At 45.8% G+C, this 16,561-nt stretch overlaps 1 protein-coding gene and 1 long non-coding RNA gene across 2 annotated transcripts in view; one reads left to right on the forward strand and one right to left on the reverse strand.

Moving 5' to 3' along the window:
- The first annotated feature begins 3,991 nt into the window (after positions 1 to 3,991).
- The window catches only part of Brdt (bromodomain testis associated), a 34,139-nt gene continuing 21,569 nt past the window's right edge, over positions 3,992 to 16,561 (forward strand). Inside the window, exons 1-8 of the mRNA XM_021637890.2 lie at positions 3,992 to 4,108; positions 5,317 to 5,431; positions 6,751 to 6,923; positions 8,153 to 8,503; positions 13,994 to 14,122; positions 14,695 to 14,883; positions 15,885 to 16,057; positions 16,262 to 16,542. Coding sequence (XP_021493565.2) covers positions 3,998 to 4,108; positions 5,317 to 5,431; positions 6,751 to 6,923; positions 8,153 to 8,503; positions 13,994 to 14,122; positions 14,695 to 14,883; positions 15,885 to 16,057; positions 16,262 to 16,542 — 1,522 coding nt within the window. The 5' untranslated portion in view covers positions 3,992 to 3,997. The remainder of the gene's footprint in view (positions 4,109 to 5,316; positions 5,432 to 6,750; positions 6,924 to 8,152; positions 8,504 to 13,993; positions 14,123 to 14,694; positions 14,884 to 15,884; positions 16,058 to 16,261; positions 16,543 to 16,561) is intronic.
- Positions 8,416 to 16,386, reverse strand: LOC132653222 (uncharacterized). Its single transcript, XR_009591002.1, has 3 exons — positions 16,251 to 16,386; positions 14,391 to 15,938; positions 8,416 to 9,627 (listed from the first exon to the last, which is right to left on the reverse strand). It is a non-coding gene; the product is annotated as an uncharacterized LOC132653222 (long non-coding RNA).

Consider the following 16,561-nt stretch of genomic DNA (forward strand, 5'->3'; position numbering starts at 1 on the left):
GTGTGTGTGTGTGTGTCTGTGTGTGTGTGTGTCTGAGTGTCTGAGTGCGCGTGCGCACGCCAGTGAGTGTGTGCACATGCGAGCATGTGTGTGTGTGTGTGTGTGTGTGTGTGTGTATGTGAGAGGACAAGTTGCAAGACTCAATTCTCTCCCACCATGTGCAACTTGGGGATCAAATTCAGGCCATCAGGTTGGCCAGCAAGTGCCTTTACCTGCTGAGCCTTCTTGCTGGCCAAAACATTGTGTATAGACCTAGTAATTTCATGTGTGTGTCTGAATGTGCATGCAAAGGCCAGAGAACAACTTGTGGGTATTGATGAATTGGGATTTTAAATAAAGTATTTAAATAACAGGAAAACATGGGGGAAAATTAGCCACAATATCTTCTATTCTATCCCTATATTCAATGACCAACTACAGGATACCTAAACTTTTAACATTCCTGCTGCTTCTTTTTATTAGGAATTTGTAGACTTTTCCTGCTAAGACCTCAATTTGTATTTTTGAAGAACAGAAGTTCTGTCAAGTGTGGAAATAATTTAAACCGTCTAAGACTAAACATATATAATGAAACAATGCATACTATTTGTATAAAAAAGGTTAGTATTTAAATTTTTGTCATTTGTCCTTTTTGTTCCTGGCCCAAGATGTAGTGGATTTTTTAGGGGAGGGAAGGTTTTTGTTTTGAGACAGGCTTTCCCTGTGTAGCTTTGGTTGGCGTGGAGCTCTCTATGTAGACCAGGCTGGCCTTGAACTTACAGAGATCTGGTGCTTCTGCCTCCTGAGCGCTGGGACTAAGGGTGTGCACAGTCACGCTTGAATGTTTGTAACTGAACAATAATTTAAACAAATAAAATGTATGCTCTCAGCTGTGTGTGATTGTGTGTGCTTCTCATCCCAGCACTTGGGAGGCTGAGGCAGAGGAGTCTTGTGGAGGCTAGCCTGGGCTACATGGGCCTTAGGATGTGAGGCCCTGCCTGGGAACTCGGCAGCAGGGAGCCACGCCACTGGGACGCTGTAGGGAGCTCCGGGCCAGAAAACAGAAGAGCACTGCTCCTTCTGAGCAAACCCTGGGCTCTTAGGAGCAGCAGTGCCTGAATACTGGTTTGTATTTTTCAGGATATGTCCTTGTAGACAACATTAAGATACCAGGACCTGACGTGGTGGAGAATGTCTCTGCCAAGTCGACAGACACCCATTGCTAACCCGCCTCCACCAGAGTACATAAACGCGAAGAAGAACGGGCGCGTGACCAACCAGCTGCACTTCCTGCAGAAGGTCGTCCTGAAGGCCCTGTGGAAGCACAGCTTCTCATGGCCTTTCCAGCAGCCTGTGGACGCGGTGAAGCTCAAGCTGCCTGTAAGCACTTCAGAATGCGTTAACCTTAAATTGCATTTTATTTTTGATTCGTGTGCGTGCGTGCGTGCGTGCGTGCGTGCGTGCGTGCGTGCGTGCGTGTGTGTGTGTGTGTGCATTTCAAGATACATGTGGATTCAGAGGACAGCTTGGGGGTGTCCTTGGGGGTGTTCTCTCTCTCCCACCTGGGTCCCAGGGATCTAACTCAGGCCATCAGGCCCATAGAGCTGGTGCTTCTGCCTGCTCCACCGTCTCTCTGGCCCAGATGTCAGGGGCTGTGAACTTAGCCTAGGGGCCCTTCTCTGGCTCCTGAGGTCACTCAGAAGTGGATCAGAAAGGAGCACACTCAGAGCAAGAGGCAACGTGTGAAGATGTGGGCAAACGAGGGCAGATGTGGCAGCCCTTCTTGCCAAAGTCTCTCCAGCTAGGTATCTGATGAGATGTAAGAGATGACTGTCACCAGGACGCACAGCCAAATTCATCCCCATTTCCTGCAGGTGTCAGTGTCCCCCCCCCCCCCCAACAGGGTCTCCTGTGGGAAGGAGACATGGAGGGCACACCAGTCAAGCCTTCCTAGAGAATATTGGGAAGTCCAGGCTGGTAACTCCTTTCAGAGGTGGGCTTTAAAGGAAGCAGTTTAGGTTCTGAAAAGTGCATTGCAAAGCAGAGGCACCCACCACAGGCTACGGGGCACAAGCATAGGTCAGGGGCCAGCCAGCAACACTCAGGAGCCAAGTCTGGCTTTCCGCCTTCTTGTTTCTGCTGCGCACTGTGCCCTCCAGGCTCGCCGGCTCATCCCTGCCTCCCACCTCCAGTACTGACTGAGATTACAGCTGTATACCACCACATCTGGCTTCTTATGCGGTTCCAGGGGTTGGCGCTTTACCAACTGAGCCATCTCCCTGGTCCACAGCCTGCCAATTTCATTGTTTGTTTTGATATTTTACATGTCAGGTTTTTTTGAAATTTTTTTATTTATTACAATTTATTCACTTTGTATCCCAGCTGTAGCCCCCTCCCTCATTCCCTTCCAATATCACCCCTCCCTCCCTCAACTACTCCTATGCCCCTCCCCCAGTCCACTGATAGGGGAGGTCCTCCTCTCCTTCCATCTGACCCTAGTCTATCAGATCTCATCAGGACTGGCTGCATTGTCTTCCTCTGTGGCCTGGTAAGGCTGCTCCTTCCTCAGGGGGGAGGTGATCAAGGAGCCAGCCACTGAGTTCATGTCAGAGACAGCCCCTGTTCCCATTACTAAGGAACCTACTTGGATACTGAGCTTCCATGGGATACATCTGTGCAGGGGTTCTAGGTTATCACCATGAATGGTCAGTTTTAAAGAGAAAACCTACAACTATCTAAAGAAAAAGAATGGTCGGGGCTGGAGAGATGACTCAGAAGTCAAGAGCAAATAAACAGCTAACATGGACAGTCTTAGCTGTGTATGCTTGTGTGTGCCTGTAGACCTAACACTGCACCACTTACAGCAGAGGCCTGGGTTCAGTTCCCATGATCCCCAGGGCAACATACAATGTTCTTCAGTTCAGGGATCCATGGGACCTGCTGGGCTCCAGCGGGAATGTTGGAGATTCATGCCCTCTTCCGGCCTCTGCAGGCAAAACACCCACACAGAGAAGTTACTAACATTATAAATATACGTAATTAGACACGACTAATCAGCATCCCGACTGTCCTAAGCGGTCTCCCCACTCTGCAAAGGAAACTTAAGGTCTTGGACGCTGACGTTTTTATTTTAACAGTTCAAGATGGGTTGTGTCAGTTTATTCATTGCAGCGTGCGTGGAGCCTGCTGGTGGACGATGGCCATGTCTACCTGCTCTGGGAAGGCTTTCTGACCACTACTGAGCAGACCTGGGTCACACGTCACATTCCACTTCAGGCTCACTGAAGCTTTGAATCGTGTAGCAACAGAAAGCTTTGTGGTGTAGGCAGTGAGTTGAGGAACTGCGATTTCTTCTGGGTCTGTCGGTTCCAGAAACACTGCCGCTCACCATTCCCTTCCTTTTGCATTTTTCAAAAGTGACTTTTTAAAAATCTTGCCTTTGCCCATCTTTTTTCCCCATTATTTATTTGCACGTGTCTGTCTGCGTGAGTGTCTGTGTGCACTCCACGGCAGGCGTATGGAAACTGAAGGACAGCTTTCAGGGGCCAGCTCGCATTCCATCATGTGGGTCCGTCCTGGGGCAGCAAGTCGGGCTGGCTTAGTGGCAGGTGGCTTTGCCAGCTGCCATCTTGTCTGCACTGCCTGCTCTGTCAGCCTTTACAGGCTTTTTCTTTCCTCTGAAAAGTAACGTTATGACAGCTGGCTTTGGTTTTTGTTACCAAAAACTCTGGCTTCCAGGCCAGTTGTCTATGAACTGTTTGGATCAGTGGTGTGGTGCTTTCCTCTTTTCCATGTGGGGGCTACACTGAGCGCAAGGCCTCAACCAGCTGCACAAGCATGCCCACCACGGAGATAGGTCTCCAGTCTGCTTTTGACACTTTGATTTATTGTGAGCTGAGGATGGGGCCCGGGGTCTTGTGCACTTATGTTACTCTCTACCGCTGGGACACACCCAGCCTCATTCTAACCGGTTACTTCTTCAAACCCACAGGACTATTACACCATCATAAAAACCCCGATGGATCTAAATACCATCAAGAAGCGGCTGGAAAATAAGTATTACGTGAAGGCTTCCGAATGCATAGAAGACTTCAATACAATGTTCTCAAACTGTTATTTATACAACAAGGTAGAGAAGCTTCTACTACACTGCTTATTCTTTGCTGTTGTGTAGTAAGTACTGTGAGCTCAGATTCCAGTTCCTAATTGTTTGGAGAGGAGAGGGACAAGTGGAACAGGGTTCCCACACTCAGCCTCTGCTAACCCCAGTTGAGGTCCTTCCTGCCTCAGCATCTAGCGTGCTAGGCTTATAGGCTGGGCCGTCACACTCAGTTCACATATTTTATCAGACACTCTGGTTCTGTTATTCTGTCGTGTGTGAGCAGCTGTAGGGGTCAGGGACAGCTTTCAGGCAATGATTCTCTCCTACCCTGGGTTACAGGGCAGAGCTCAGGCCATAGGCTTAGAAAGCAAGTGTTTTTACCAATTCTGAGCCATGTTGCTGGATCCAATTTGCATATTTTAAGTAAAATGTTTCTCCTTGGATTTCGTTTAATACATTTGCTCAACCTGCTTTTTCAAAGGCAGCTGGGCTGAAGGGCTGGAATGCCTCTCCTTTAAAAACAAAGACCAAATCCAGACTGGTGACTCGCACCTGCAACCCAGTTGGGAGGCTGAGGCAGGAAGGGTTTGTGAGTTGAAGGAGGTCTTGGGGTCAGTGTGTGACCCTGTCACAAGAAGAAAGCAGCAGCTCTGGCAGGCTGTAGCCATTGGGCAGGGTTTTCCTCTTGATGTGTAAAGTGTGAGACACCCATCATGGTTAAACTTCCTAGCTGCTGCCTACGTGGTGTCCTAATTTACACACTTTGCAGTGCTGAGGACTGGGTTGTTCACCAGGGTGCCTGTCTTAGCCGTGTTTTCAGCCAGGCTGCTGCTGCTGCTGCTGCTGAAGTTTTGTTGGGAGTGCCTTTGTTTGTTCTCAGCGGTGCTGTAATGCTAGTGGAGCGCCACGGTGGGTGCAGGCTCCTGGTCACCCCACCCCAGAAGGGCTCTGCTCGGCAATGCCGGGCCTTCTCGAGGGTGGAAATCATAGCTGCTGACTCCTTTCTGTTTTACTGCATAGCCGAGGTTGCATTTCCTTGGCGTTCAAAAAACCGCTCTGACACCTTTAAAAAGGGGCAGAGCTCAGTGCTGAATGCTAGAACCCAAGTTCTTCCTGCTGCACTATTGTCTAAATGGAGCCGCTAAGCCCTGCCTGGGAGTGCTACGGTACATTCCATAAAGAATGCGGCACAGCCGCCCTGTAGACCCTTCTCACAGCCTCTGCATGTTTTCTAGCCTGGAGATGACATTGTTCTTATGGCCCAAGCTCTAGAGAAGTTATTCATACAGAAATTATCTCAGATGCCACCAGAAGAGCAAGTTGTGGGTGGTAAGGAAAGGATAAAGAAAGGTAAGGCCCGAATGAAGAGTTGGCACTGACTCTCCTCTCCTCTCTCTCTCTCTCTCTCTCTCTCTCTCTCTCTCTCTCTCTCTCTCTCTCTCTCGTGTGTGTGTGTGTGTGTGTGTGTGTGTGTGATGGAACAAAACAGAGGCCAGAAGAGGATGTTGGATCCCAGAGCTAAAATTACAGGTAGTTGTAGCTGCCAGATGTAGGTGCTGGCAACTCAAACCTAGGTCCCCTGGAAGAACAGGAAATACTCTGAACCACTGAGCTACTTCTCTAGCCCCTTGGCTTTTTAAGAAGAAACATTTAACACTGATTTCTTTGTTCAGAAGTAAGGGTTGAACCCAAGGTCTTGTGCAGGAGGCTAAGTCCATCTTTTATTGCTGAACTATACCACAGACCCTTTTGTTGTTTATATTGAGTCAGGATCTCACTAAGTTGCTCAGGATAGTCTCCCAAATTGATGATCCTCCTGCATCAGCTTCTTTTTAGACGGGTTTACAGGCATTGTCACTATAGTCACAAAGTCCGGAAGGCTTTCTGCTTTTTCTGATTACAGCATGGTAACTGTGCGAGCTCCATGGTTGTGTGTAATGTCTGTGCTCACATTCACCTTATACATTACTTTCTTCGTTTCTTTCCTCTTTCCTGGTAGCTGCCTTTCCCTCTTATGCCCTGCCCTACCTGTGACTGCAATACGGGATCTAGAATAGCATCCATGTCGACATAAGCACACAATAAATATCTGTTGTGTTCTTTTTAGGTCTCAGTGCACTGGTAAACGTGCTAGATATTAAAGTGACAGAAACAAAGGCCTGATCGTCACAGAGCCTCTTTCTCAGTTGAGGGCTTGGTGATATGTTAGCGTTGTCAATATGATAAAATACCTGAGACAATGAACTGAAAGAAAGGCTTGTTTGGGTTGGTGATTTCACAAGTTTCAGTCTTTTTGTTATTTTTGAGACAGGGTATCATCATGTAGCCCTGGATGGCCTGGAACGCTCTCTTAGACCAGGCTGGCCTTGGACTCACAGAGATCCACTTTCCTTCCCAGGGCTGGGATTAAAGGCTGCACCATACACCTGGCTTAAGTTAAGACTTTTCAAAATCATACTTTAGAGATTTTGACATTAGGGAATTTTCAACTTTAAGGACTTTTGATCTCTCAGGATTGCAGCATCCAAATCTTTCTGGAATTAACAACCAAACTGTCAGCAACAGCAGTGCACTGGGCTTATTTTGCCAACTGAATTAGGGCAGAGTAGGAAGTGAAAACAATAGTGTTTTACTTGCCAGGTATTTGACTCTGCTTCACATTTCACTAGATTCTCAACAAAAGATACCACTTTCCTCTGCTGAGGAACAAACGCTTTCCAAAGCAGTGGAAAATGTGTTTAAGCGGCAAGAGATTCCTGCTGGACTTCCTGGCATCCCTCTTTCTCCCTTAAACATGGCACAAGAAGCTCCCCCCAGCTCTGACTCACAGACTGTGGTCCAGGTAAGTCTAGTGTGCACTCACATGTACGTGCTGTGGTGTGTGTGCACGGCTGTGCAGGTGTCCAAACCTATTCATGCCTGTGCGGATATTCTGCCATTTTTCCTGGGGACAGGCCTCCCACAGAATCGGGAGCCAGGCCGGCAGCCAGCAAGCCCCAGCGACCCCTGCTCCTGCCCCACAGTGCTGGCATTACGGGTGTGGCCGTGGCTGCTTTTGACAGGAGTGCTGGGGGTAAGGTCGGGGCCTCCTGTCGGCACAGCAAGCCCTGTGAGCCCTACCACACTGTGGCTTTAAACTACTACTTTCCAAAATACTGTTTTTACTTTTTAAAATTTGAATGAGAATTGGCTGTCAGCTTAGAGTCATTTTAAAAAATATTTTGTATTTTTACTTTATGTGCATATGTAAATGTTTGTGCTTGTAAGTCACGTGTGTATGGGTCACTGTGGCAGACAGAAGAGGGAACACAATCCCCTGGTGTGGGCCTGATGTGGGTGCCAGGTGCCACGTCTGCCTGTCTATTTGCATGTTGCGGCAGAGACCTAGGGTGTTGAGAGATTTTTAAGTAGAATTTGGACTGTCTTACTATCTTGATAGTATTTTTATTAAAATTGTCCACTTGGATCCGGGTTTGGCGGTATAGTCCTATAGTTCTAACAGGCAAAAGGCTAAGGGAGGAGAGCACAGCCTGGAGCACAGCCTGGAATGCACTGTAGGTGTCAGGGCAGCCTGGCCTACTGAGGAAGACCCTCAAAAACAAGCAAAGCAAGTGTCCACAGTTAAGTTGGTGGCTTTTTCAGGTTTTTGGGTTTTTTTGGTTTTGAGACAAAATCACACTCCAAGTGGACCTCTTCTGGGCTCCTCACTCCTCACGCCCCTGCCTACCACCATTATGGGTCTTGCCAATGTAGCTGGCATATATAGTTTATGCTTTAAGATTGTGTGTCCCAGCTGATTTCATGGTCTCAAAAACATTATTGGTATAACTGCGATTTTGATTTTACATATTGCATTTGTCTTTACGATTTGTACAGATTGTTCTTTGGGCTGTGGGGAGGGAGCATCAGAGCTGCTCCTTCTGCCTGTAAAGGGAGAATTAACATTCACTAACACTGACACACGACTGACAGGAGTGTGTGAAATCGTGTCGTAAAAACGTAGTAATGTTTGTTTCATTTTATTAACGGTGGCATCTCCTAAGGGTCGCTTCTTGTTGAACTATTCTTCAGGTTACAAAGGGTGTGAAGAGGCGAGCAGACACAACCACTCCTACCACCTCTGCGGCTAAAGCAAGCAGCGAGTCTCCTCCTACTCTGAGAGAAACAAAGCCAGCGAGCATGCCGGTGAAAGAAAACACACTGAAGAATGTTTTGCCAGACTCTCAGCAACAACACAGGGTTTTAAAAACAGTCAGAGTAACTGAACAATTAAAGTACTGCAGTGAGATTCTTAAGGAAATGCTGGCCAAGAAACATTTGCCATATGCGTGGCCCTTCTATAATCCTGTGGACGCCGACGCCCTGGGACTGCACAACTACTATGACATTGTCAAAAATCCCATGGATCTCGGGACTATCAAGGTAAATACCTGCCTGAGTGGGAAGAGCTTTCTTTTCTTGTCTTGATTATAAGAGCATTTCATTATTGCAAAGAAATCCAATCTAATGTCCAGAAAATTGTGAAGAAAATTACATCAGCAGAATACTAACACCTGAAGAGGATCACTGGGACATTTTAAATACATCTTCTCATTTTTCCTGTAAACACATCCATTTTACAGGCTAGCGGACGTTGATCAGGTCCTCAGCAGCCCTGGCTCTCTTTAAAGCACAGTTTTGTTTCATTATTTTTTAATCAATATAGTAAAGTTTGTTAACATGTTACTAAACTTTGTGTTTGCCCTCATTTCTTGTATTCTGCTGTCCCCCTCTGAGTTTGTTCTGTAAGTTGAAAGTCAAAATCAGTGGTCATTCTTTAAGGACTTTATAGGCAGCTCAGTTCCATAGAGAAGCAGCTTGAATGATTCTTTACTGACTGTAGAATTCAGAACCAAGTCACTTTCCCTCAACACTTTAATGGCATTCCGGCGCTCATCTGCTGTCAAGCAACTTGCCACTCCTTTGGGAAGGAGGCAGGGTCCTAAGAAAGCTGCTGCAGAAAAGCCAAGCGCACCCACTAGTTATGAGACCCAGCCTCATGCCAGGTTTTGTGACGTTTTCTCCAGAAGCTGGGTACACTTCAGTTAGGAGGCTGCTAAAGGTGCCAGGAACAGGAAAACGCCGACTTTAATTCAGCTCTGAAATCATTCTCGATTGCCACTGATGTGCTTGGTAGAAAATTACATTCTTGGGGTAGAAAGATGCCTCGATGGTTAAAAGCACTTTCTGCTCTTGTGGAGGACCCAGGTTCAGTTCTCAGCACCACATAGTGGCTTTAGAGTGGTCTTTCCTGGAACTCCAGTTTCAGGAGACCCACTGCCCTCCTCTTCTGGAGTCTTTGGACACCAGGCATCCACATGGTATGCCGATATACATTCGAGGGAGTCACATATACATAAAGTTGTAAAAGAAAAGCAGGCAGGCATGGTGGCACACACCTTTAATCCAGGTAGCTCAGGATAGACACAAGGTGGATCTCTGTAAGTTCAAAGCCTGGCTGCTCTACATAGTGAGTTCCAGGACATCCAGGCCTACGAAGAGAAACCCTGTCTCAAAAACCAAAACAAAATGAAAGTTATATTCTGCATCATCTTAGTTTTGCATTTTCTGCCCGCCTGGCTCATGATCTGCCCTCCTGGTGAACGCTGGGACACAGGCATGGGCCACTACACCAGACCTTGCACTTTCTTGATTGAAAATGAGCCTCGTGGATTTTGCCTGTTTGCTGACTACCCACAGATGCACACATTTTGCTCAGTGGTATGTAGGATTTTCTTTCTAGTTTTTTCCCATCTGTAATGTCTGCTCTATCCCACCTTCTTCATACAGTCTGTACCGTGACTCATACTTTTAAGGTCTTTTCATAGCTTTCTTACTATAAAACTTCTAACCAAGACAGTCTGAAAACACTTTTCCCATCCATTTTCCCCAAAATGCCTTCTCTATTTTTTTACTTGTAAACATTCATTGATTTCTTTTGCAAGTGTAAAGCTTGATAATATAGCACAATGTTTAATATTTGTTTAAAAAATGATAAATGACCTTCCTTCCTTCCTTCCTTCCTTCCTTCCTTCCTTCCTTCCTTCCTTCCTTCCTTCCATTTGTTTGCTTTCTGGGTAGCATGCAAAGAATTAGGTTCCTGTGACTCTTTCTTTCCTTTTTCCCTTTGTTCATTTGTTTGTTGAGATGAGAGTCTCATGTAGCCCAGGCTGGCCTCAAACTTACTATGTAACTTAGTATGGCCTTGAATTCCTGATCTTTCTGGTTCACTTCCCAAGAGGTAGGTTTACAAGTATGTACATCATATTGGCCATGACATTTTCCTATATATATGCACACATTATTATACTTTGTTCTTATGTGCTGTCCCCATTGCCCTGTGACTCCTGTTTTTCTCATCCCCTTTATTCCCATGAATAGGACCCTCTCTCCTGCCATATAACATATATTCCATCACCTTCTGTTGGTCCCTTTCTGCCTCCTGTCTTTAGTACTCTTTTCTAGTTTCATCCTGTACATATGCACAAATTTAAGTCTAGATTCCTCATCTAAAAGAGAACATGGTATGTCTGTCTGAGTTTGTCTTGTTTCCCTTAATATAATCTCCAGTTGTCCATTTTCTTACAAAATTCACAATTTCATCCTCCTCAGAGCTGACAAACTCCATTTTGTGTGCGCCATGTTTCCATCAGCCATCTGTCAAAGGGCCTCTTGTCTGTCGAGCGAAGCAGCAGTAACCATGAGCATGCAACGGTCCCTGCCATGGACTTCTGGCCCCATGTGGCAGTCCTCTGTTCTCATGTTTAAGGACACTCCATACTGACTCCCAGAGAGCCTGTATTCACATTCCTGCCAGTGGTGTATAAGCGTTACAATTTTCCTGTCTCTTCCCAGTACATGCTGTTTGTTTTCTTGATATTAGCCATTCTGACTGAGGTAAGATAGAAAATCCATCTCGTCTTTATTTTTACTTTGTAAGATGGATAAATATATTGAACACTTTCAAATATTTATTGGCCATTTGCTTTCTTTCCTTTAAGAACTGTCTATGAAATTCACTAGTCTGTCTACTTTAAATGTGTGTTTTGTATGTGTCTGTATGTGGCGAGATACACAGAATCTAGCACTAATCTTGTCTCGTGGTCTAGCGTATGGTTGACCAACATTCTATTCCACAGGATATCTCTTCACTATGTTGATGGTTTCCTCTTGCTGTGTAGAGTTTTGTTTTGTTTTTTTTTAATACCACACAATATGAATTAACAATTCTTGTTTTTTATTTACTGAGCCGTACTTTTTCAGAATGCTTTCTTTGGTTATATTTTGAAGTGGGACTTCACTCACACACACACACACATACACACACGCGTGAGTAATTTCTCTGTTAAGTTCATTATGGGTGTGCTGGGAAAGGCACTGGTTCTGTATGTTGCACCTGTTTCCTGCTGCCTTGTTTACAGTGTTTATCAGGCCTGGAGTGTTTCCGGTGGATTCTGTCAAGTCTTCTGTTAGAGAGTCATGCTCTTCACAGGTGTGGATCATCTTACCCTTCTTATTACATCTCTCTGCTCTTACCGCTGCAGCTGAGACTCAGTACTAAACTGTAGCCATGAAGACAGTGGCTTCCCTATCTCATTCCGACTCTGAAGGGAAATTTATCTGTTCCTAGGCAGCATAAGCTAGCTGTAGGTTTGCTGCATTTGTATCTTAAATGTTGGCATGCTGTCCCTCTATTCCTAGTGTCCTCAGGGATTTCAGCAGGAAAGAAAGCTGAACTTTGTCCAAGGCCTTTCTCCATCTTTTGATGATAGTGTGGATTCCTTGTCCTTTTCACTTGTTCCTGACTGTTGGCCTTCCTCTCCAGGTCTTCTTTCCCTTGTTGCCCCAGTCACGGACTATTTTTACTAGTAAAGTTTTGGAAGTCTTCATACAGTGTTTTACTCCCTTCAGTGACTTTGAATTCAGCAGCTAAGGAAAGTTAGACTCTTTCTGGAGAAGTCACCATGCTTTCTCACGGTTTTGTGAAAGCATGTTTCTGTCTGTTTGATAACTCTCCCAATTTAACTTGGTTTTTTTTTCTTAGAGAATAGTCTATGCTTTAGGGCTTAATTCTCCACACAACTAAGACAGGAGAAGACCACTTTTAAACATGAGATATAGAAATACAGTGAAAATTGTTTAAAAATCACTAATATATCATTAATAATTAGAAAACCGAAAATGGCAAAGCTAAAGTAGAGTATCAGAGTTAAAATGATTAAATGTAAAAATAGCTGATGAATGAGGCTATGGGAGGAAACAAAGAAAGAGGGAAAAAGAATAAAAAAATAAAAGTATAAAAGAAAAGAAACAAGAGAGGAGAAGAAAAGTCTGAAGGAGGAAAAGACATTAGTGGAGAAATAAAAATAGAAAAACAATCACTCAATAACAAGAAAATTAATAAAGTTATTTAATGTTAGGGGATAGAAAATAAGAACATCAGATTAGGGCAGTCCTACTGAAGCATAATAGGAAAAACAGAAAAGGGGAGGGAATAGTAATTTTTAAAAGGTAACAAGTTAGAGAGTTTGTATGAAAAGGAATTTTAAAAAGAAAGCTTGCCTTGAAAGTTAGAGAGCTCACAGGCATAAAGGGATGGCTCAGCTGGGAGCTTGCAGTCAGGCCTGGCCACCTGGGTGTGAGCCCTGGGCCCACAGGGTAGAAGGCAAGACCAACTCTGTGGCTGCCCTCTGACCTCCATGAGAGAGTCACTGCACACGCACCGCAGGTGGGCAGGAGACAGAAGACCAGGAGAGGCTGTGGCTCCTCTCTTGACCCTGGGAAGCGGGGACTGGCTTACGGCACGCACAGGCCAGCTGACTGTACTTCGGGCTCCTGTCTTTGTCCATCAGAGCTGCCCCCTCTTTAGCCTCTCCCTGTATTTATGGGTCAGGCCTCTCTGCTGCCCGATGGGACACTAAAGCCTGCACACTGAGCGGTCACGTACTCTATGGAAACTCCCCAGTTCCCAGCCCTGGGATCTCCTAAGTACACTGGGAGAAAGGCAAAGCAACCAGAATGCTGGGGTCTGCAAAGGCAGGCCTACCTTCAGTTTCAAAATCCATAGCGTTAGTCACCTGCTGGGGGTGGCAGCTGCAGTTTGTCCCCTGCAGCTACAGAGTTCTTGGACCAGATTAATGAACCTCATGGCGGCTAGGTGTCCCCAGACTGACCTGACCATCAGCTTCAGGCTCTCAAGCATCAGCTCTGGTTAGCGTTAGTTGGCGAGGTCTTCTCCAGGTGTGTAGGGCAGCTAACATTCTCCGTCCTCAATGCCCAGTCAAGCCTCTGGTCACTTACACTTTGATCACTGTCTCTCACACTGGGGCTATGACAGATTAAATTTAGGCTCTAATGGCACCTAGGCCACAGCCCTCTGAGGCGGGAGCTTTCTCTCCCACTGCTGACTCCTCTGCCTAAAAGCTCACTGTCTTGGCAGGGGCCACAGCTAGCCTGGAGGCTTGTGGGAGCAAGGGCCACAGCTGGACTGGAGGCTTGTGGGAGAGGTGGGTTTGTCCAGTGGGCAAAACTGCCCAGCGTATTTCCTGCTGGGGCTATCTGGCTTGTGTTTTGGACACAGCTTCTGCTTCCTTTCCCCACCAGTGACCCACACTGCTGGCCCTGTGTTTGGCTTGCCTTCTTTTTGCTTGTTGCCCATCTGTTTACCCATATTGTCCAGCCACCCTCGCGGTCCATGTATGAATTTCCAAAGCTCTTCCCAACACTCACAGAAGCAAACTTCTAGGCCATCATCTTACCAGAAGTTGAAAGTCTTTTCTCTGTATTATTTTCTCCATTTCCTGTACATTTAAATTGTTCCATGTGACTTGACTTTAGCTGTTTGTGAATCCTTGTAATTTTTCCTTAACTCAGGGGAAAATGGACAACCGAGAATATAAGGATGCATATGAATTTGCTGCAGACGTCAGATTAATGTTTATGAATTGCTACAAGTACAACCCTCCAGACCATGAGGTCGTGGCGATGGCGAGAACGCTTCAGGTGAGGTTGGCTCACTCTCTGAGCACTTTCCTCTGAGCACAATGGACCATTATGACCATAACTCGAGACAGATGATACCACTGTCCTTAAATAGTAAAAAATCATTCATGAATGACTTACCCCTTAGTTGTAACCTTTAGCAACACATTTTAAATGAGGTAATGTACTTTGCAGAAGAAACTGATGATTTGCTAGTGAGAAGAGGACAAAAGTTCCTGGTGGGATGGAATGAGCCTCTGAAAGGTAGGATATACATGACATGGCTTACCTTAACTACCCAGCTGCTGAGCCACGGTTGATACTGCCGAGAAATGTGCTGAGGCAGGCAGACACAAGCGCCATCTCACACTTCTGGGACATCTTAAAGAAGTCTGCCCCAAATGTCCATGTGTGCTTTAAAGGGTTCTTGTTGCATGAAATCAGAAACAAAGAAAACCAAACCAGGTGGCATGTGCCCACAATCCTGGCACTCTGGAGGTAGGCAGGAGGATTTCAAGTTCCAGGCCAGACTGAACATGGTGAAACTGTCTCAAACCAAAAAGAAATGAGAACAGACTAATTTGTCATTACAGGACGTTTTTGAAATGCATTTTGCCAAGATTCCTGATGCGCCTGTGGAGAGCACACATGCATACCACCTTGCAGCACACGGTGCAAAAGCCCTCAGCGGAGAAAGCAGCAGCGAGGCCTCCTCTGGAGACTGCTCTTCAGAATACTCCGAGGATGAGCGCGTCCAGCATCTTGCCAAGCTTCAGGAGCAGGTGCCGCAAGCGCTGGTGGCCCAACTGCTGCCGATAAGCTTTAGTTGCTTCTTGGCAAATTTGCCAGGTTTAATCTGTGTGCTGTCCAATGCTAAAGCCACTACCACCACCACCTCCTCCACTCCTCCTCCTCCTTCTCTTCCTTCTCCTCCTTATTCTCTTCCTCTTCCTCCTTCTCTTCCTCCTCTTCCTTCTCCTCCTCCTTATTCTCTTCCTCTTCCTCCTTCTCTTCCTTCTCCTCTTCCTTCTCCTCCTCCTCTTCGAAACTGTCTCATGTACCCTGGCTTGTCAGGAACTTCTGACCCTTCTGCCTATACCTCTCAAGTGCTGGAATCCAGAACTGCTGGTGTGTACCAGGACGCCTCGGGGTTATTTACAACTCTGGAGTCTGAGTGTTGATTCTTACTGAAGTGATTTAAGGTATAATGTGGAAGATTTTATAAATGAGATCACTTACTGTGTTGTGTGATAAAATAGTGACCTTTTCTGAGGTCATGCCTGAAGAGTAGGACTGGAGAGATGGTTCAGTAGTTACAGTTACGGGCTGTTCTTCCAGAGGACCGGAGTTCAAGTCCTAGCATTTGTGTCAGGCTATTCACAACTACACACACACACAAGATAACTGTTCTTGGGCTGTATTAACTTTATTACTATAGTATACTAATTTATTATTAATTGATTGATTGATTGATTTGTAATGCTGGGTTCAAATCTAGGACCTTTCACAGGCTAGGCAAGTGTTGTATTATTGAGCCATGTTTTCAGCCCTCCTGAACTAATTTTAGATAAAAAGTTTTTGGGTTGAACATGAGATAGTGTTTGAAGTTGTGTGTATGCCTTTCCAAACACCGAACTTGTAAAAGTGAGGCAAAATCCTGAAGGAAATAAAGTATGGAATGAGTTTTACAAAGAGTGGGCATGACTTCGGTGTCCTGTGTGTTTCTAGTATCGTTAATGATTTAGATCAAAGAATGCTCATTGTTTATTTCTTCCTTTCCCAGCTTAATGCTGTTCATCAGCAGCTACAAGTTCTGTCCCAAGTACCATTGCGTAAGCTAAAGAAAAAGAATGGAAAGTCAAAAAGGGCACCAAAAAGAAAAAAGGTTACTAACAGAGATGAAAACCCAAAGAAAAAGCCTAAGCAAATGAAACAAAAGGAGAAGCCCAAGAACAAGTAAGTATGTTCAGTGGGAGTGGATCTGGCCCGAAGGCCAGAGCAGTGGAAGAGCAGGTATTTAGCCTCCACAAGGCCCTGGGTTGGACAGATTAAGATGAAACAAATGGAGTGTTATCCGGGTGCACTGTAGGAAATTCTCAAGTAATCAATAAAAATACGTTGAAAAAGTAAAGATGGAACTAATACATACTCTGGTTACAGTCAGCCAAAGAAGAAGAAGCCGCTCCTCAAGTCCGAAGAGGAAGACAACGCCAAGCCCATGAACTACGACGAGAAAAGGCAGCTGAGTCTGGATATAAACAAACTTCCTGGAGACAAGCTGGGGCGGATAGTCCACATAATACAGTCCAGGGAGCCGTCCCTGAGAAACTCCAACCCGGACGAGATCGAGATCGACTTTGAGACTCTGAAGGCATCCACGCTTAGAGAACTGGAGAAGTACGTCCTGGCCTGTCTGCGGAAGCGCTCGCTGAAGCCCCACGGTAGGCCAGGCCCCGTCCT

The sequence above is a fragment of the Meriones unguiculatus genome, chromosome 3 (genome assembly GCF_030254825.1).
Source record: "Meriones unguiculatus strain TT.TT164.6M chromosome 3, Bangor_MerUng_6.1, whole genome shotgun sequence".
NCBI classification, from domain to species: domain Eukaryota; kingdom Metazoa; phylum Chordata; class Mammalia; order Rodentia; family Muridae; genus Meriones; species Meriones unguiculatus.